Below are 22,551 nucleotides of genomic sequence, written 5' to 3' on the forward strand. Positions count from 1 at the left end.
CCTCAGAGGGACAAAAGTCCTACAATTGGTGCAATAACCTTACGTATTTATTAAGCAATGCTTATTCCTAAGTGTTTTAATTGACTCCCTTACATGATAAATGCAACAATGGATTCAGTTATGTGTAAAAACACAAAACTAATGTGTATATACAATGAAAAACACCTATTTAAAAGTTAAAATAGTGCATGTGCATTTTTTTGAGTGCAGACCATCATCAAAATGAATTTTTAATGAAAATAAACAGAAGTGAAACACTGCAAACACATTTCTAGTCTGTTGCTAAACAATTCCTCTAAATAATTTTGTTAAGTGTACCTTTAGTCATGTAATGGAAGACCATTGTTTAGCATGTCAAAGATTGATTAACAGATGCATTTTTAATAAATAGGTCACAGAACATTGGTTGCAAATTATTGGGCTATAAACATACCGCAGTCACTTACTTGCCAAACATCCTCTACAGCAAATAAGTATTTAGTCAACCACTAATTGTTCAAGTTCTCCCACTTGAAAATATTAGAGAGGCCTGTAATTGTCAACATAGGTAAACCTCAACCATGAGAGACAGAATGTGAAAAAAAAAAACAGAAAATCACATTGTTTGATTTTTAAAGAATTTATTAGAATTTAATGGTGGAAAATAAGTATTTGGTCAATACTAAAAGTTCATCTCAATGCTTTGTTATGTACCCTTTGTTGGCAATAACGGAGGCCAAAAGTTTTCTGTAACTCTTCACAAGCTTTTCACACACTGTTGCTGGTATTTTGGCCCATTCCTCCATGCACATCTCTAGAGCAGTGATGTTTTGGGGCTGTCGTTGGGCAACACAGACTTTCAACTCCCTCCACGGATTTTCTATGGGGTTGAGATCTGGAGACTGGCTAGGCCACTCCAGGACCTTGAAATGCTTCTTACAAAGCCACTCCTTTGTTGCCCTGGCTGTGTGTTTGGGATCATTGTCATGCTGAAAGACCCAGCCACGTCTCATCTTCAATGCCCTTGCTGATGGAAGGAGATTTTCACTCAAAATCTCTCGATACATGGCCCCATTCATTCTTTCCTTTACACAGATCAGTCGTCCTGGTCCCTTTGCAGAAAAACAGCCCCAAAGCATGATTTTTCCACCCCCATGCTTCACAGTGGGTATGGTGTTCTTCAGATGCAATTCAGTATTCTTTCTCCTCCAAACACGAGAACCTGTGTTTCTACCAAAAAGTTCTATTTTGGTTTCATCAGACCATAGCACATTCTCCCAGTCCTCTTCTGGATCATCCAAATGCTCTCTAGCGAACCGCAGACGGGCCTGGATGTGTACTAGCTTCAGCAGGGACACACGTCTGGCAGTGCAGGATTTGAGTCCCTGGCGGCGCATTGTGTTACTGATAGTAGCCATTGTTACTGTGGTCCCAGCTCACTGTAGGTCATTCACAAGGCCCCCCCGTGTTTTTGTTATCATTTTGACGCCACGGGGTGAGATCTTGCATGGAGCCCCAGATCGAGGGAGATTATCAGTGGTCTTGTATGTCTTCCATTTTGTAATAATTGCTCCCACAGTTGATTTCTTTACACCAAGCGTTTTACCTATTGCAGATTCAGTCTTCCCAGCCTGGTGCAGGTCTACAATTTTGTCTCTGGTGTCCTTCAACAGCTCTTTTTCTTGGCCATAGTGGAGTTTGGAGTGTGACTGACTGAAGTTGTGGACAGGTGTCTTTTATACCGATAATGAGTTAAAACAGGTGCCATTAATACAGGTAACGAGTGGAGCCTCGTTACACCTCGTTAGAAGAAGTTAGACCTCTTTGAAAGCCAGAAATCTTGATTGTTTGTCGGTGACCAAATACTTATTTTCCACTCTAATTTGGAAATAAATTCTTTCAAAATCAAACAATGTGATTTTCTGTATATGTGCTGAATTTGAATTCCTCATTCATGGCAAAGAATGTTTGGTAAAGTATCTATTAGCAGTCAATTAGCTGTTCGCATAATGAGTAACTATTCCATTTTATGACTAAAGCAACAAATGTTATCACAAGGCACTTAACATACGAAGCAGGTTCAAAACCACATCCACCCTCATACATGAAGAAACCTTTTAAAACTATTAGAAAAGTCACCATAAATGTCACAAAAAGTAGACATACTGGAATAATGACAGTGAGTCGTATGATTATTGTCAGGTCCATCATTGTATGTCGTTGGCTGGCATAGATTTAAATGTACGGCCATAAGTTTTCATAAAAAGGAAAACATTTGTTTTTGTCACAGTCGTCGCCACAGAACCATCAAAAGAAAAAATGAAGTCACAATGTAGTTGTCTCCACAGGCTTCATGTCAACGTGGTTGCTTCCTCATCTAAAAACGTTTTATTATTATTTTTATTTTCCTCAGCATTTTGGCAATGTGAGGAACAGGAAGCCCCTTGGTGATATCGAGCAGCATTTTGACCTCATCTTCAGTATGAATGGTGATATGCCTCATGTTCCCATCACTACTCTCGCCGGAATCGCAAGCCTCACAGACCGTAAGTGCACCTCTGCCTTTGGCATTTAAATTTCAATGTAAAGAAAGTCTTGTTATTTGTGGGCTTTGAAGTGGAAGTTCAGATTTTTTACATTAACCTTAATCTTCGATTTAGCCGGGGTTTAATTAGTTGGCATGCCAGTTAAAAAGGATACAGATCTACGAATGGATCCAACATAGTCAAATAAATTCAAAATGAAGATAATTGTTCCAAAACACCCATGTGGCCAAAACAATGTCGCAAAAAAACTGCCGTTATTCATTTAATTCTGCAGGACTGTTTTTTTAGATGCGTAATACGACCACAATAGAGAGGAGTGCTTCGGCCACTCGTGCTCACGCTGCATTCGAGGAAGGTGGGAAGTCGGACTTATCCCGCTTGGAGGGTACAAGTTGCGACACCAAAGCGTTTCAAGCGAGTATAAGCGGCAAAGATTGCAGATCGCGACAAATTGTTTTTTATTTTGGCCATTAAAAAACATTTCAACCTCCAGCAAACCTGCCTTCTCGTAAGCGATCAAATAGTGGAGGCGTTTTCCAATTATATTTTTCCAGATCGGAGATTGGAAACTCTGACTTCCCACCTTCCTCGAATGCAGCATCAGTCTGCTGAGTTAACTGACAGCCGGCAACATGGTGAAATCAGCATTTAGAGGCTGTGGAAACAGGCAGAAGAAATGGGCAAACTCCCTATGAAGAACGAGGAACAATAGAAACTGGTTACTTGCTGCCGTCTCTGACATAAAAAAATCAGCAGTGGAAAAAAAACGAAGTGATTTCACTCCGCCCTGCTCCTCTGCAGAGCTTCTGGATTACAAATGTTGCTGTTCATAGTAGGGATGCAGCTATCGAATATTTTAGTAATCGAGTATTCGACTGAAAATTCTATCGATTAATTGAGTAATCGGATGAAACTTTTTTTTTTTTTTTTTTTGGTAAAGAGCAATTATCAATATACATGAGAAAACAAGACATTTCTTCTAATACTGAACAATTTTCAATCAATCAATGTCTTTATTTTCGATGTACATTGTTGAAAACAGCCAACAATTGCATTTCCAGACTTCTTATTTCTCACCTAAAAATGTCATTATGCTTGATAACACACATCACTTAAAAGTTAGGTGTTTTTCCTACGTGTTTCAATTGAATATTCATTTGTGTTAGGCTATTTCTAGTTAAGTTTGAAGTTAGTCTAAACTGTAAGTCCTGTAAGGATTTTGAGTTTTTGCAGTGTTCAATATAAATGAATGATACCTGCTGTAGTGGAGCACATTAGGGACCAGTGCTACTTGGTGTTTTATCCAGCAATGACTACTGAGCCAAAATTGACAGTTAGAATTATTAAGTTTTTATTTTACACCCTCATCACTCTACAGCGCTATGTTTTCACGGATTAAAAAAAGCCTGTATGTAAGACATGTTAGCCACACATAGACAGTGGACATGATTAATAGAAAACCAGCCCTCCGCAGGGCTAACGTTACGTGAGCGAGTGACAGTAACGTTAATCTTATTTATTAGTGCTGAGAAGTCTACTGCTTTAAGATGGCGGCTGTTTACTAACGCCGCCGAGTCTGTTGTTTCGCATCTAGTTATACATACTTGTCATATCTATGAGATGCATCAGACGCTACCTGCTACGACCGTAGTATCGTGCGGGCGTAGTTTTTAGCAGCGTCGGCGTAGTTTGTAGTGGCTGTTGGCTGCAGTAAGTTTTTTTTTTTTTTTAATTGCTTCTTCCTCTACGCACAGGACGTCAGCGCGTTGTCCCACATTAAAAGTAGTCGGGGCAAACTCGATTTACTCGAGTTACTCGAGTATTCGTTTCAGCTCTACTGCAATTATTAACATGCAATGGTAAGTTTTAATAACTTTATCCTGAAAACAGAGCCAACACTATTGATTGCACGGGTCATCGATGATTTGCATGTGTGCATATGTTGTTTTTTTATTGGCATATTCATATGTTGTTTTTTATTGGCATATTAAGACGGCTCAATTGATTAGCGCTAGCTTAGCCACTCTGTAGCTCGGAAACTAACAAATAACTAACAAACCACACAGAATTTGTTGAAATCAACGCCACGCACTAATTAAACCCCCGCTAACTCTAAGATTAAGCCTGATGTCAAAAATTCTGAACTTCCCCTTTAAGAGTCGAGCCCAGACTGGTAAATGTTGCGGTAAAGTAAGTGCAAGCTAGGACCCAGTTGCAGAGTAGAGCAAAACCAAAATTTATTCACAAAATACAAAGGAACAATACTGAAAGAGCAAAAGATGACCAGGACGAAAACTTATTGGAAACAAGGGGTGGGAACCTCAGGGCAGCTCACGATATAATACGATTCGTGATACAAGGATAATGATTACAATATTGCGATACAGCACTTATCGATACATTGGCCAGAAAATCGATATACGATATTCTATGATCCAACTGTTAAAACGAAAAACAAGGTATTTCAAAATGAAAAAAAAATACTGTTTAGTCCTTTATTAAACAGTGACACCTTTTTTGTGCAACATTGCTGTTAGATATAAATGTACTGCAAAATTGTTACCTGCACATATAGAGGGAACAAACCGCAATCACTGATATCTCTTTGAGAGATGATGAATGTATCTTACTTTGTGTTAGGATTTTTGGTACTATCGTAATTTAAATTTACACTGAATTCAATAGCAGTCTTCTACACTCAACAGCGCCATTTGTCTGATGCAGTTTTTCTTTCGTCCAATAGGAGCTGCTGCTGGACCGTTGTTTTCAAGCAAACACAAACATAAAGCAGTAGCGTAATCAACTCGAAACGTTCTAATCGCGTAGTTTAGTCATTTCAAAGAATAATGAGTAAGGGCCATTTATTTAAAAAGACAGCGTCCCGCTGTATTACTCAGGCTGCACTACAGCATCTATTCACAGGCGCGATCCCAGTACTGAGCAGCACGAGGGTTTTGACCTGCTCCGTTTCGGACCTGGACTGGTGCACCCCTCCTTAGGCGACCTGGTGGTCCTGGGCTCCTCCAGCAACACTATATCGATACCGAACTTAGTGTGGACACCTGATCGACATAGTGCACTCAGCCTCCCAGCAGCTTGGATTATAGGCGCGCGCCACTGCACCCGGCAAGGACTGCATGCTGTTATTGGAGTTTTGTCATGATGTACTGTATATATCCGGAAGCACTCAGAAGCCTCATCTAGTGGAGACTGAGAGAAAACACTGATGCGATGATACCTTTGTTTCCTTGATGCATGAATTTACGTAACAAATATACACAAAAAGCTTTAAAAAAAAAAAAAAAAAAAAAAAAAATATATATATATATATATATATATATATATATATATATATGCACACACACACAAATTTAATATATAACAAAAAATTGGGAAATCCTATATCCAATAATCATAACGATTATTTAATTAATAAAAAAAATTAATACAATTTTGAAAATTAAAAATGAATTCGTCCTTTTTTTAATCTTAAATTGAAGTCATATTTTTTAATTAATAAAAAGGATTAAGAAAATATAGAAAATTAAAAATGAAATAAAAATGAAACTTTTTTTTATGTAAAAAGAAGGAATTTGTTAATAAATTCCTCCTTTTATTTATTTTTGAAATTATCCCCCCAAAATACTTTTTATTCTTTCGGTCTGACTGATATAATATAAAATTATTATATTATATTATATTATATTATATTATATTATATTATATTATATTATATTATATTATATTATATTATATTATATTATATTATAAAAATGCTTTTTATTCTTTCTGTCTGACTGATGTAATATATTAATATATTATAGTATAATATGTATATTATATTATATTATATTATAAAAATGCTTTTTATTCTTTCTGTCTGACAGATGTTGTATTATATTATATTATATTATATTATATTATATTATATTATATTATATTATATTATATTATATTATATTATATCAGAAAGAATTAAAAGTAGGGCTGTCAAACGATTAAAATTTTTAATCGAGTTAATCACAGCTTAAAAAATAATTAATCGTAATTAATCGCAATTCAAACCACCTATAAAATATGCCATATTTTTCTGTAAATTATTGTTGGAATGGGAATGGAATGGACTTTCAACATACTGTACATAAGTACTGTATTTGTTTAATATAACAATAAATCAACAAGATGGCATTAACATTATTAACATTCTGTTAAAGCGATCCATGGATAGAAAGACTTGTAGTTCTTAAAAGATAATGTTAGTACAAGCTATAGAAATTTTATATTAAAACCCCTCTTGATGTTTTCGTTTTAATAAAATTTGTAACATTTTCAAACAAAAAATGAACTAGTAGCTCACCATTGTTGATGTCAGTAATTACACAATGCTCACGGTGCTGAAACCCATAAAATCAGTCGCACCCAAACGGCAGCAGAGGGCAACAAAACACCAAAAAACACAAGTAACAAATGGCCTTGACACTGTGCTATCATTTTAATCTGTGTGAGCGGGGCATGTGCGTTGAATGCGTCAAATATTTTAACGTGATTCATTTAAAAAATTGATTACCGCCCGTTAACGCGATAATTTTGACAGCCCTAATTAAAAGCATTTTATAATAAGATAAGATAATGTATTCTATCTAATCTTCTTCTTTTCCTTTCGATTATATTATAATATAATATATTTTTTCTGTCTGACGGATATCAGAAAAGCATAATATAATATATAATATCATATCATATAATTAGGGATGGGAATCGAAATCCGATTCCAATTCGGAACCGGTTCCGAGTGTTTCGAGGCCTCGACATCACAATGAAAAAGCCTTAACGATTCCTAAAGACGCGTATTGCGTCGTGACGTGTCTTGTTGTCCAGACGCATCAAACTAGCATGGCTGCAAGAACCACTCGCTCCAAAGTTTGACTACACTTCACCAGGAAAGAGTGTGAAAATGAAAGGTTATGACGGGTAAGCACGAGCATTGCAGCCATAAACATAACAATGACAGCACGTAGGTTCAAACGCTCGAAAGTGTGTCTTCACTTCACGAGGAAAAATTACAACAAAGCGACTGGCTCGGTTCTGGCTATACAGCTAGCTAAACTCCCAAATGACGATGTAGAAGACGTTGGTATAATTTGCTGACTTTATTCAACCATCACTTGAAGAGTGAAACTAAGAATAGAAAAGAAACAAATCAATTTTGTCCCCAATAACAAACAGGTTTGCATCAACGTAAATCAGCGATGATTAGCTGCTCATAACAGTATGGTTAGCAGTCGTTCGCTAGCATTAGCACATCGTTCAAACCACTACACAACTGGATTTAAGTGTCCGATCGCGAGTGGAAACACAACAACAACAACACAAAAGATGATACATACAGGCGTTGCCTCTGTAGATATTAACATTAACAAAGAACGTAGGCTCGTAGAAGTGTTTCCCTCTCTCACTTCGCTCGCTCACTCGCTTGGATGCGGCATTTCTTCGGGTGCCCAAACTGCGGCCCGCGGCCCAAATACGGCCCGCCTCCACATTTGGTCCGGCCATTTTGATTTTTTTTTTTTCTCAATCGTGTTATTTATTTCCTGGCCTTTTTCCTTAAAGAATTCAGAGAGGGTTATTTGGTTATTATCTATTTAATTAATTGTGTTTTTATCATTAATTATTATTATTATATTATTATTTTTATTGTATTTACTTTCATTCCGTGAAGAATCCAGAAAGGGTTATTTGATTGTGGCTTTCTGAAAAACAATAATTTTTTACATTTATGCACTTCTGCAATCGTCATACTTTTTCTGTTACAAACTGACCCCGGCCCCTCATCAGAGAAGGGAAAAGTTATGTGGCCCTCACAGGAAAAAGTTTGGGGACCCCTGCTTTAACACATATTGCCAAAGGCAGAACAACAACCTATCTGCCAATATATACCAATATTTTTTATTTCTATTAGATAAATGTTTCAGTAAAATGTTACACATTCTTGTGTATTTGCCACTTATTGCCACAGTTAACATTGAGGCTTTGGGCCTCTTTTGATTTCGTTGTGAGTTTGTAAGGTTGTGAGTTCTGATTAAACAAACTCGATGCCAATCAAAACGTTTGTTCTTCTTTTTCCCCAAATTAGAATCGATAAGAGAATCGATAAAGAATCGAATCGTTAAGCAATATCGATAAAGGAATCGGATTCGTAAAAATCCTATCAATTCCCATCCCTACAATGCAGAGTATTGAGTGTTCAGTGATGGTAGTGATAGGTGGGTGATTGTCCTGCGCGTGGTCCTCTAGAAGACTTGCGCCCACGTTACCTTCACCGCCATTCTGTGCGCCCCTGGCGGACCCCAAGGAATTGCTCAACAAACATTGAATGAACAGTTTACAGTGTCCATTCTCCATAGAAGGGCCAATGTGTTAAATAAAAGTCTTGATACTTGGGGTGATATATTGCCATATCATAATCACCTTGAAACCCCCGCGGATATAAACGCAACACGATTATCCACTAATGAGACCGTGTTGCAGTCAGCTGGTGGAATTATTTTTTGCTTACATATACTGTGTTAGTGCAATGATTCGACATCAGGTAAATAATTAAACCAACACTTCCAATAATGGCTAATATTAAACTAAACAGTAACACTAACTCATTGGTTCCCATCGACGGCTATAGAGATCCAACTCATGTGAAATGGAAGAGCTGACCTCACACTACATCTTTCACCATCAATGCCTGCAATGAGTTATTAAGGAAGTTACCGGAAAATGTCCCAAAATTAATAGGAATTGCCTAAAAATATACAGGAAGTGACACATAACAGAGCAAAGCATCCACACGCAATTTCTCCAGAAATGGCATTTTCTAGTTTGATTAAAAAATAAATAAATAAAATAAAGTCCTTTTAGATACCTTACGAAAACACGATTAGCAAAAAGGCTCAAATGTATCTTACTTTGTGTTAGGATTTTTTTTTTTTTTTTTTTTTGGTAGTACGGTAATTTAAAATTTACACTGAAATCAATAGCAGTGTTTTTTGCTCAAGAACACCATTTGCCTGATGCAGTTTTTCTTTCGTTCAATAGGAGCTGCTGCTGGACCGTTGTTTTAAGGCAAATACAAACATAAAGCAGTACCGTAATCAACTCGAAACGGTCTAGAGGCGTAGTTAGTCATTTTAAAGAACAATGAGTCAGGGCCATTCATTTAAAAAGACAGTGTCCCGCTGTATTACTCAGGCTGCACTACAGCATCTATTCACTGGCGCGATCCCACTACTGAGCGGCACAAGGGCTTTGACCTGCTCCGTTTCCGACCTGGGCCGGTGCACCCCTCCTTAGGCAACCTGGTGGTCCCGAGCTCCCCCAGGAACACCATATCAATACCAAACTTAGTGCGGACACCCGATCGACAACGTGCACTGCACTTCAGAGCTCCTGAGCTCAAACGATCCAACAGTCTCAGCCTCCCAGCAGCTTGGATTATAGGCACATGCCACCATGCCCGGCAAGAAATGTTGGCTCTTATTGGAGTTTTGTCATTCAACTATATGACATAAAGTTTATGATGCATATATCTGGAAGTACCCTGAAGCCTCATCTAGTGGAGACTGAGAGAAAACACAGATGCGATGATAACTTTATTTCCTTGATGAATGAATTTACGTAACAAATATACATAAAAACCTTTCGAGGAATACAAAAAGTCTCAGTACTTGGCGGGAACATATGGATGACCCATCGGGTTGCAATATATCGTGATATATTGCCATATCGTAATCACCTTGAAACCCCTGTGGACGTAAACGCAACACGATTATCCACTCATGACACCATGTTGCAGTCAGCTGGTGGAATTATTTTTTGCTTACATGTACAGTGTTAGTGGAATGGTTCGACATCAGGTAAATAATTAAAACAAGCACTTCCAATAATGGCTAATATTAAAATAAACAGTAACTCTGACTCATGGTTCCCACTGACAGCGATAGACGTCCAACTCATGTGAAATGGAAGACTGGCCTCACACTACATCTTTTGCCATCAATGCCTGCTGTGAGTTAATAAGGAAGTGACCGGAAAATGTCCCAAAATTAATATGAATTGCCTAAAAATATACGGGAAGTGAGTCAACCACATGCAATTTCTCCAGAAAATTGCATTTTCTAGTTTGCATTGCATTTTCTAGTTTGATTAAAATAATAATAATAATAAAGACCTTTTAGATACTTTAAGAAAACAAGATTAGCAAAAAGGCTGAAATGTATCTGACTCTCTTTGTGTTAGGATATTTTTTAGGGGTAGTACCGTAATTTAAAATTTACACTGAATTTAACAGCATTCTTTTTTGCTCAAGAGCACCATTTGCCTGATGCCGTTTTTCTTTCGTCCAATAGGAGCTGCTGCTGGACCGCTGTTTCAATGCAAATACAAACTTTAAGCAGTACCGTAATCAACTCGAAACGTTCTAGAGGCGTAGTTTAGTCATTTTAAAGAATAATGAGTGAGGGCCATTTATTTATTAAAAAGACAGTGTCCCGCTGTATTACTCAGGCTGCACTACAGCATCTATTCGCAGGTGCGATCCCACTACTGAGCAGCATGTGGGCTTTGACCTGCTCTGTTTCCAACCTGGGCCAGTGCACCCCTCCTTAGGCAGGAGCACCATATCGATACCGAACTTAGTGCGGACACCCGATTAACATAGCGCATTGCAGCTCAGAACTCCTAAGCTCAAACGATCAAACAGTCTCAGCCTCCCAGCAGCTTGGATTACAGGCACGCGCCACCGTGCTCGGCTTGAGCTTCTTGCTCCTAATGGAGTTTTGTCATTCACCTATATGACTTAACTTGTATGATGTATATATCCGGAAGTCTTCAGAAGCCTCATCTAGTGGAGAATGATATGTTTATTTCCTTGACACATTAATTTACGTAACAAATATGCATAAAAAACATTTGAGAAGAGCAGTAGAAGTAGGCAGTCTGAAAATTACAGTGATTGGAACGCATGAGTGATGCCAAACTAACGAGCAATAGTGTATATGCTTTGAGAAATACAGAAAGCACTTATTTACATATTATCTCTAAATCAAAGCTATTTATTTTAGAGGGAGGTATGCAATACTAATAAGAGTGTTTGGATTACAAAGAAATTAAGAAAATCCCTAGAAAACGAAGGAAAAAAAAAACATTGTTTTTAATTGCGAGGTCCAATGCAGAACTGCATTAATCATGTCCTTTGCTTCATCATACATAGTGTTAAACCAACTTCCACTGCCCTCACCTCTCCCTGCCACCACCGCCAAGAGTCTGCTCTACAATGGACGGATCTCTGAAGAGGTCAGCAGCCTTTTGGTGTGTCGCGACGAAAATCTGGTGACTCAGTTGGCACACGGCCTCAACCAGGTCTCCACAGAGCACATGTGAGTAGTGCTGGGCGTTCTGGCCTTAATTTATTAATGAAACTTTTTTTTCCTGGGTGTTGATATTCGATTTGGCGGCGCCACAATGGCTTAAAGACTAGCAGCACATTCGACATATTTACGTAAAATAAATGCTAACTGACCGTTTTTTTGCTCCTTTAACAAAGAATCGAGATTGTTTTACGTCCATATGTATAAAGCAGGGTTCAGCAACTGGTGGCTCTTTAACGCTGCCCAAGTGGTTGCCTGGAGCTTTTTTTAAAAAATGTCTCAAAATGGAAAAAGGGATTTTTTTGTTTTAATATGGTTTCTGTCAGAGGACAAACATGACACAAACATTCTAATTCATTAATATTAGAATGAAGTTAAATTTGAGGTGTCGTTGTACAACAGATTTGCCACGTGGTGTGTCATTCTCTATAGCAGGGGTAGCCAACTCCGGTCCTCGAGGGCCCCTATCCAGCTTGTTTTCCATGTCTCCCTCCTTTAAAACATCTGAATCAAATGATCAGCTCATCAGTAAGCTCTGCAGAAGCCTGATAACGATCCTGATTATTGGAGTCAGGTGTGTTGGAGGAGGGAGACATGGAAAACAAGCTGGATAGGGGCCCTCGAGGACTGACGTTGGCTACCCCTGCTCTATATGATGTACCGCAGGGAAAATATTTAATCATGAAGGCTCATTATATATTTGAAGCCAACAGTCATTTTGATAGTAGGCTAATATAGATACATACAGTATGTGTTGCCTTCTATATAAGGCTTATATTGCGGCTCAAGACATGTTTGTATTTTGTTTTTTGGTCCAATATGGCTCTTGGGTTGCCGAACCCTGCTAAAAAGTATTCAGGGATTTACGCATTTATTCACAAGAATTTTCAACGTAAAAACCTCTTTGCGGTGATAAGGCGGCGTTACAGCGGCTTAAAGACTAGCAGCACATTCGACATATTTACGTAAAATAAATGCTAACTGCCTGTTTTTTTTTTTTTTTTTTTGCTTTTAACCAAGAATCGAGACTGTTTTGCGAATTCAGGGATTTAAGCATTTATTCACAAGAATTTTCAACGTGAAAAGCTCTTTGTCTGTGTTTCCACTCAGTCAGCTTTGACATAGACATAGACATAGACATAGACCCTGTGCCCGGTGTCCTGTCAGTATATTATGAAGTCTATGATACAGTACGTTTTTCGAATAATTAGAAATATCACAAATAAATAAATTTCCTTCCTTTTACCTTTTGTTTTGTTAGAATTGACCTAAGTAATGTTTTTGAGTCAGGTTTGAGGTTTTGGAGAGACCATTTTATTGGCTATAACACATAAAAAAAGCAAAAAATGAGGAAAATTAACATGAAAAATATAATTTTTCATTTGCTGTTTGTATTATTTTTACTGGGTATTGGATCGGAACTGGTATCAGATCGGTATCGGCAAAGCATATCTATAAGAAATAAGATCTGGAATAAATAAAATGGCATCGGGACATTTCTAATGACTGTCAAGGGTGTTTACTTTTGAAATATAAAATATATACTGGACTGTCTCAGAAAATTAGAATACACAATATTCTAATTTTCTGAGACAGTCCTGTACATTAATCCACCATTTAAAGCAGGGGTGTCCAAACTTTTTGCAAAGGGGACCAGATTTGGCGTGGTAAAAATGTGGGGGGCCGACCTTGGCTGACGTCCTTTACATAGAACAATATACAGGACTGTCTCAGAAAATTAGAATATTGTGTATTCTAATTTTCTGAGACAGTCCAGTATATGCATTGTAGTTATAGTGTTATGGGAATTGTTTGAGGTGTATCTACACTTAAACTCAAGCTTTATCTGATGATATTAGGTTCTTCTTCGCTTTGGCTGAATGACGTCTGTCCCTAAAATAGCCAATTGCCACTGGTTGTCAATGTTGTGTGACTGTTGTTTTCTTTTCATGTGCTTTACAGAGAGCTAAAAGACAACTTGGGGAACGATGAGCCTGAGGGTGACATGCCTGTGCTCTTGCAAACTCTGCTGTCCAGAAATCCCAAAATCTTCCGGGACAAAAGTATGACAATGCATTTATTAGTAATACATTATGCTGGAGGTCATGCTGAAATTCAGCATTTATACACACAATAGAAATAAGACACTTGCATGCCATTTGGTATGCAAACAGCTTATTGCACTTTTAATATGTGTGGTTTATATAACATAAACACATTCAAAGAGGGACAAGGCATTTAAGGGAAAAATGGGATGTGTAATTGCAATAACACTATACAGTTTGTACACTATATTAACTGTAAAGATACGTGCCTTGGTAGCACACTGGCCGCTGGTTATCATATCTTCCGCACAGTTGTGGGTCTTAAGTTCGAAGTTTTCAAGTTCTCGCTTGTGGTTGTGTGAATGATCTCAGTTTTTACATTACTATTTCACTCAGGTGTAATCCAACAACCAGCGGTACAACAGTATAAGATTTCTCCAAATCAGGTGCACAGGAGTCCAGCACCAAATTATCAGCAGTCCCCAGTCCCTCAAAGGACTTCTGGGTAAGATCGCGGAGAACTCGAACGACTAAAAATTGTTTTATTTATTTATTTTTTTTATTAAAATGATATTGCACAACTTTGTAGATGTTTCAGCTCGCCGCAGTCTGGGTCGAGAGCTCGGTTCATATCACAACAGCAACAACATTCAAATAGCCCCATCCCTAGTCCCTACACTCCTCAGAGTCCTGCTGATTACATGCAATACAGTCCACCCAGTTACTCTCAACACCAGCAGACACAGCAAGGTGGGCCTATGCTCCTCGTAAGAGTGGTCACATCGTATCTGCCATTACATATTTGACCTCACTAGCAATAAAATTCACTTTCTCTTCCAGTTGGGGGTAACATTAGGACTCTCCACAACAAGGTGTCAGCACAGCTATCGAGTAATGCTTCCAATCATCATGCCAAATCAGGCTCAGATGATGACTATGTCAACGTTGCCCACAGACTTGGAAACGAGGTACAAAAAAATTGTATATTTTTCGAGAATAAAATAATATATTTTCTGGAACATGTTTCATTGGACACTTTTGAGAAAAATAATATTATTTTCAGATTAAAGTTTGTAAAATTTCTAAAATTCTACAATAATGACTTTAAGCATTGAAGATAAAAACTTGCATATTACATATGCAGTGGGGCAAATAAGTATTTAGTCAACCACCAATTGTGCAAGTTCTCCTACTTGAAAAGATTAGAGAATGTAATTGTCAATGTTTAAAAAATTTATTTCCAAATTAGATTGGAAAATAAGTAATTGATCACCTACAAACAAGCAAGATTTCTGGCTGTCAAAGAGGTCTAACTTCTTCTACCGAGGTTTTTACGAGGCTCCACTCGTTACCTGTATTAATGGCAACTGTTTTAACTCATTATCGGTATAAAAGACCCCTGTCCACAACCTCAGTCAGTCACACTCAAAACTTCACTATTGCCAAGACCAAAGAGCTGTCGAAGGACACCAGAGACAAAATTGTAAACCTGCACCAAGCTGGAAAGACTGAATCTGCAATAGGTAAAATGCTTGGTGTAAAGAAATCAACTGTGGGAGCAATTATTAGAAAATGGAAGACATACAAGACCACTGATAATCTATCTCGATGTGGGGCTCCATGCAAGATCTCACCCCGTGGCGTCAAAATGATAACAAGAACGGTGAGCAAAAATCCCAGAACCACACGGGAGGACCTAGTGAATGACCTACAGAGAGCTGGGACCTCAGTAACACAATGCGCCGCCAGGCACTCAAATCCTGCACTGCCAGACGTGTCCCCCTGCTGAAGAAAGTTCACGTCCAGGCCCGTCTGCGGTTCGCTAGAGAGCATTTGGATGATGCAGAAGAGGACTGGGAGAATGTGTTATGGTCAGATGAAACCAAAATAGAACTTTTTGGTAGAAACACAGGTTCTCATGTTTGGAGGAGAAAGAATACTGAATTGCATCCGAAGAACACCATACCCACTGTAAAGCATGGGGGTGGAAACATTTTCCTGCAAAGGTACCAGGACGACTGATCTGTGTAAAGGAAAGAATGAATTGGGCCATGTATCGAGAGATTTTGAGTGAAAATCTCCTTCCATCAGCAAGGGCATTGAAGATGAGACGTGGCTGGGTCTTTCAGCATGACAATGATCCCAAACACACAGCCAGGGCAACAAAGGAGTGGCTTCGTAAGAAGCATTTCAAGGTCATGGAGTGGCCTAGCCAGTCTCCAGATCTCAACCCCGTAGAAAATCTGTGGAGGGAGTTGAAAGTCCGTGTTGCCCAACGACAGCCCCAAAACATCACTGCCAAAATACCAGCAACAGTGTGTGAAAAGCTTGTGAAGAGTTACTCAAAATGTTTGACCTCCGTTATTGCCAACAAAGGGTACATAACAAAGTATTGAGATGAACTTTTGGTATTGACCAAATACTTATTTTCCACCATGATTTGCAAATAAATTCTTTAAAAATCAAACAATGTGGTTTTCTGTTTTTTTTCCATATTCTTTCTCTCATGGTTGAGATTTACCCATGTTGACAATTACAGGCCTCTCCAATATTTTCAAGTGGGAGAACTTGCACAATTAGTGGTTGACTAAATACTTATTTGCCCCAATGTACATATTTTTCAGGATGAATTTCTCGACTCTCAAAAAAAAGTTGTACCAAAAGGATAATATACAACTTACCATATTTTCCGAAATATTTTTGCCAGCAGATGGCACCTGATTTACACTGACTTGCTATATTTTGAGGTTCCATATGCCGTAGTGGTACCACCAGTCAGGCTCAGTCTTCACTCAATAGTTAGCAAATCGGCTCCTCCTGCCAACCGTATGTGAGTAATGCATGTATGACAACTATAAATAGCAACATATAATATGCACACAACTCAGACAACACAATTCATTCCAATATAAATAATAATTAATGTAATTATGTTAACTTAATATGCAGCAGTTTTTAAAGTAAAAACAACTTGTAGCAAGTATTAGATAATTAGATATCTTTACATTTGGAAAAAATACCTATGCTACTGTGTTGCTTCTATTTACCCTGGATAGTTTTAAGTTGCAAAACTTAAATGCATTAATGCATTTAACATTAATGGCAGTTCAGTTTAATGTCAATTGAAAAATAGTGGTGAGTGCAGGAGAAGCTGTCATAATTGTTACACAATTTTTCACCAAATCATTAAAAATGTATTATATCGTGGTATATTGATATTGTGATACAAGATTTTTTGCATACCGCACAGCACTAATCCGGAGTATAAATCGCACTAGTCAAAAAATGTGTCATGACAAAGAAAAAAAACATTGTTCAAACTGGACTATAAGTCATTTTTTGGGGGGAAATGTTTGTCGTCCGGCATTCTCTTTGCCAAAAAGCTAAACACACTTATTAGCTTTACCTATGCAACAAAACAGCAATACTAAAGATTTGAGTAGTTGTGAATCTTGGCGGCTAGTCGCTATCGTAGGCTTTCTTTAGCTCAGCAAGTCACAACGTAACAGCACTTAAGCTCACCATGATTCTTAAAATATCCTGACTTTAATATCATGGGGAAGTTTTAGGTTTGGCCACTAATCATCCTTGAAAGGCAGTAACTTTGAGACAATAAGAAAATCACAATAAACATTTTGCGTTTGACAGGAAAATGAGCACTCCATGATGGCCGCCTTGTTTCCAGTCAAGTCCCCGCAATCTGTGTGTTCCCCGGATGAGAGTGAAGAACCATCTAAGTGTATGTTGCCGTAGAAACTAATACACAGTAGACAAGATACAGTGGAAACGTTTCCCTCTCAACACTCTGGTTGATGTCCCATTTAATGTATTCATTATGGGGTTTTTTTTGTTGTAAATGACTAAATGACACCATTCCACCCTTTGGTGACTGTATGGGCCATATTTCTAAGTGTCAAATTAGTCTTACATAGTTTTTATTCAAGTGACAAATACATTCACTCATTGGGTGTATTTTTCCTGAATGTTAGTGTCAAACTTTGAATTGTACAACTACTGGGGTTCCACTGTATATTTGCTCCGAAACTATGCATACATTTGCCACTTGTTTGTCCGTAGGGTCCAGACCTCTACTCATAATGCAGTCACCTCCCTCCGATGTCCCGGCCAGCGCAGCTCCCAACATGCTGCTCTCCTCTGCCGAGCGCAAAAAGAAACAAAAACAAAGGAGCAAGGCGAGCAGCGACCACATTGAGAAAAACGCCTTGTACGACATTGTGAGCTCCCCGATGAAAGACTCTGCTAGATTGACTTTAAAGCTATCCAGAGTGAAGACCGCAGAAAAAGAACAGCATGGAGAGCCTTCTCCCAGGACGGATGCGGAACAAGCGTACCTGACGAACAGTAAAAACACCTTGCCGAATGTTGAACAGGACTTGCCGTTGAAGTTTGCTGCAGAGGAGCCACCGAACTGTCAGCAGACGCCGTTCCAGCCAAACGAGAACGCTGCCGTCTCCACGGCGGTACTGCTGGATGACGCAGAAGCCGACATTGATGCTCTAGTAGAGATCGAAAGAACCGAACAAGAGTCTGTCAGTGAGAGGGAGCGATGGTCCAAAGAAGTCCAAGATAAAGGTACTGCACTAGTTAACATCTTTTGAGTTTTCTAACCATTGTTGAAACAAAATTTTTATTTACTAATACTTAAAATAAAGGGCGTAGGTTTGTTTTCAGTACTGGTCGGGGCGATATAACAGCACAACCTGCATGTATACTTTTCGCTGGGGATGTGACATTAATAAGACCAAACAGACTGGGTGAACGGCAGTCAGGGCTACATTTCTCACCAATAAGAACCTATGCAAAATAAATCTGTATTGAACTATATTTACTTTCACACTGCAAATTTACATTATAACGTCTTAATCTGATAATTTTTCTTAAATCTAGTGGAATAATTTTCTTTTTAAAGTAAGTAAAGTAAGTAAGTAAGAGTTTTAAAGGATGGTTAACAGATTATTGTGTCAGATTCTTCCAATTACTTTTAGTAAATATTACCATTTGTTCTTATTAAGCCCAAAAATCTAAAAGTCGGTCATTTTTCACCAAATCAAGAAACAAAATGCTTTCAAATAATGTTTTGAACAATATCTGTTCTTGAATTAAGAACATTTCTGTCAAACAAGTTTTTTTAAGATTAAATATAGAAGCTCTTTGCTTAAAATAAGTCTGTCTTATTTTCAGCTTGGTATTTTTCTTATTTCAAGAAATCTGAGTAAAATTTACTTGAAGCACTGGCAGATAATTTCTAGTAGATTTATACTTAAAACAAGGGAATTTAAGTTTTTCTTATTTTCAGTTTTAAGAAGATGGGTTTTTGCAGTGCTTATGTATAGGTTCTGGTGATACACCGTTCGATTCAAACCTTTATTTTCAAAAACTACGAAAGGAACATTTTGAAAACTTCGGGATTTTATTAGCAAATTTAAATTGCAATATTTGAACACAAATTTGTGTATTACCATACAAAGAAATACAAAATTGTTATCTCTTCACTCTCCAGGAATGCAAAAAATAAACATTTGTGTTATCACCACTCAAAATTGTCTGTCTAAATAAATTAAATATAACAAAAAATGGCAAAGAATAAAAAAATAAAAATAAAAATGGAGCCTTCCTTCAGGAAAAACGCTACTTTTGTCCACAAGCATAGCCAAACTCAACAAAAAATTAAAGCTCCCTTGGGCTTCTTAAAGACCACATAAGCAAAATAAAAATGAAAACTGGGGAGAAGGGTATAAACCTTGGTTCATTACATTTCTTACAGCTGAGCAGTTTGCTATATTTCTAAGTTTAATGTTAACATAGTAGAATACACATACAAGAGGACACTTCTACTGAAGCAGCTTCCTACTCAGGTTAGCAAGTTCACAGTTTAATGTAATGGTAATGCTAAACTGTGATGCAGGTCGGACTTTCAGAAGCAAAATAAGTGGTGCCCACCGTTTCCCACCTTCACAACAATGACTGTCAAAAAAAATATATATATATATATATATATTATACATGTACAGTGCCTTGCAAAAGTATTCGGCCCCCTTGAACCTTGCAACCTTTCGCCACATTTCAGGCTTCAAACATAAAGATATAAAATTTTAATTTTTTGTCAAGAATCAACAACAAGTGGGACACAATCGTGAAGTGGAACAAAATTTATTGGATAGTTTAAACTTTTTTAACAAATAAAAAACTGAAAAGTGGGGCGTGCAATATTATTCGGCCCCCTTGCGTGAATACTTTGTAGCGCCACCTTTTGCTCCAATTACAGCTGCAAGTCGCTTGGGGTATGTTTCTATCAGTTTTGCACATCGAGAGACTGACATTCTTGCCCATTCTTCCTTGCAAAACAGCTCGAGCTCACTGAGGTTGGATGGAGAGTGTTTGTGAACAGCAGTCTTCAGCTCTTTCCACAGATTCTCGATTGGATTCAGGTCTGGACTTTGACTTGGCCATTCTAACACCTGGATATGTTTATTTTTGAACCATTCCATTGTAGATTTGGCTTTATGTTTTGGATCATTGTCCTGTTGGAAGATAAATCTCCGTCCCAGTCTCAGGTCTTGTGCAGATACCAACAGGTTTTCTTCCAGAATGTTCCTGTATTTGGCTGCATCCATCTTCCCGTCAATTTTAACCATCTTCCCTGTCCCTGCTGAAGAAAAGCAGGCCCAAACCATGATGCTGCCACCACCATGTTTGACAGTGGGGATGGTGTGTTCAGGGTGATGAGCTGTGTTGCTTTTACGCCAAACATATCGTTTTGCATTGTGGCCAAAAAGTTCAATTTTGGTTTCATCTGACCAGAGCACCTTCTTCCACATGTTTGGTGTGTCTCCCAGGTGGCTTGTGGCAAACTTTAAACGAGACTTTTTATGGATATCTTTGAAAGATGGCTTTCTTCTTGCCACTCTTCCATAAAGGCCAGATTTGTGCAGTGCACGACTGATTGTTGTCCTATGGACAGACTCTCCCATCTCAGCTGTAGATCTCTGCAGTTCATCCAGAGTGAACATGGGCCTCTTGGCTGCATCTCTGATCAGTTTTCTCCTTGTTTGAGAAGAAAGTTTGGAAGGACGGCCGGGTCTTGGTAGATTTGCAGTGGTCTGATGCTCCTTCCATTTCAATATGATGGCTTGCACAGTGCTCCTTGAGATGTTTAAAGCTTGGGAAATCTTTTTATATCCAAATCCGGCTTTAAACCTCTCCACAACAGTATCTCGGACCTGCCTGGTGTGTTCCTTGGTTTTCATAATGCTCTCTGCACTTTCAACAGAACCCTGAGACTATCACAGAGCAGGTGCATTTATACGGAGACTTGATTACACACAGTTGGATTCTATTTATCATCATAGGTCATTTAGGAAAACATTGGATCATTCAGAGATCCTCACTGAACTTCTGGAGTGAGTTTGCTGCACTGAAAGTAAAGGGGCCGAATAATATTGCACGCCCCACTTTTCAGTTTTTTATTTGTTAAAAAAGTTTAAATTATCCAGTAAATGTTGTTCCACTTCACGATTGTGTCCCACTTGTTGTTGATTCTTGACAAAAAAATTCAATTTCATATCTTCATGTTTGAAGCCTGAAATGTGGCGAAAGGTTGCAAGATTCAAGGGGGCCGAATACTTTTGCAAGGCACTGTATATATATAAAATATATAGAGTGATCCCTCGCTACTTCCTGCTTCAAACTTTGCGCCCTCAATCCATCGCGGATTTGTTTCAATTTAAAAAAAAATAAAATAAAAATACAGATGAGCTGTCCCAAGCCAATCGCGTAGTCTTACACGCTCGCTCCGTTTACTCCCTCCCTCCCTGTCCCTGTTCTTTGTTCATCACTGCGGCACTGCACTGGATCTTCGTATTAAAGTTAATGATGTTGACAATTTTTTTTGTTTGATCTTGCGAGAGTCATGAGCTTCAGAAGCGCTGCATGTATCAATCATCGTTTAACTTGGTAAACAGTTACTGTGGCAACTCTCTGTGTGTAAGTGAGAGGATTTGAGTAGACTCACTCAATGAAATGTTGCAATTGCTGACTTGGAACGGACAGGCTCTGTGTCCGCATGCGCGGGCAGGGGGATAAGGAAGCGCGCGCTGGAATGAATTTGTGCGTGTGGCGACGTTCGAAGCAGCAGGACCTGTTGTGTTCGCGACGATGAACGCCACACGTTAAAAGTGATTCTGAGCAGTTTGTAATTTCCACATGTCACACCAAGAGTCACAGCGAAGGGAGGTATCAGAAGCATTTGATAAAGCATTTTTCTACATTATTTTGTTTCAAAATAATTATTACATTTGAAGTGCTTAAAAACCATTTATTAACACATGTTTAGGTTTATACATTTTTTTTTTTAAATTATACAGTACTGTGCAAAAGTTTTAGGCAGGTGTGAAAAAATGATGTAAACTAAGAATGCTTTCAAAAATATAAACAATGATTGTTTATTTTTATCAATTTACAAAATGCAAAGTGAGTGAACAAAAGGAAAATTCCAAATTTATTCTGCATCATGACAATGACCCCAAACATACAGCCAATGTCATT

General features: G+C 38.1%; 1 protein-coding gene across 1 annotated transcript in view; it reads left to right on the forward strand.

The window, feature by feature from the left end:
- The window catches only part of LOC130905341 (nipped-B-like protein B), a 78,494-nt gene that overhangs the window by 5,156 nt on the left and 50,787 nt on the right, over positions 1–22,551 (forward strand). Inside the window, exons 2-9 of the mRNA XM_057818640.1 lie at positions 2,393–2,525; positions 11,785–11,950; positions 13,904–14,004; positions 14,383–14,491; positions 14,576–14,736; positions 14,827–14,954; positions 17,635–17,725; positions 18,064–18,579. Coding sequence (XP_057674623.1) covers positions 2,462–2,525; positions 11,785–11,950; positions 13,904–14,004; positions 14,383–14,491; positions 14,576–14,736; positions 14,827–14,954; positions 17,635–17,725; positions 18,064–18,579 — 1,336 coding nt within the window. The 5' untranslated portion in view covers positions 2,393–2,461. The remainder of the gene's footprint in view (positions 1–2,392; positions 2,526–11,784; positions 11,951–13,903; positions 14,005–14,382; positions 14,492–14,575; positions 14,737–14,826; positions 14,955–17,634; positions 17,726–18,063; positions 18,580–22,551) is intronic.

The sequence above is a fragment of the Corythoichthys intestinalis genome, chromosome 17 (assembly GCF_030265065.1).
Source record: "Corythoichthys intestinalis isolate RoL2023-P3 chromosome 17, ASM3026506v1, whole genome shotgun sequence".
In the NCBI taxonomy this organism is placed as follows: domain Eukaryota; kingdom Metazoa; phylum Chordata; class Actinopteri; order Syngnathiformes; family Syngnathidae; genus Corythoichthys; species Corythoichthys intestinalis.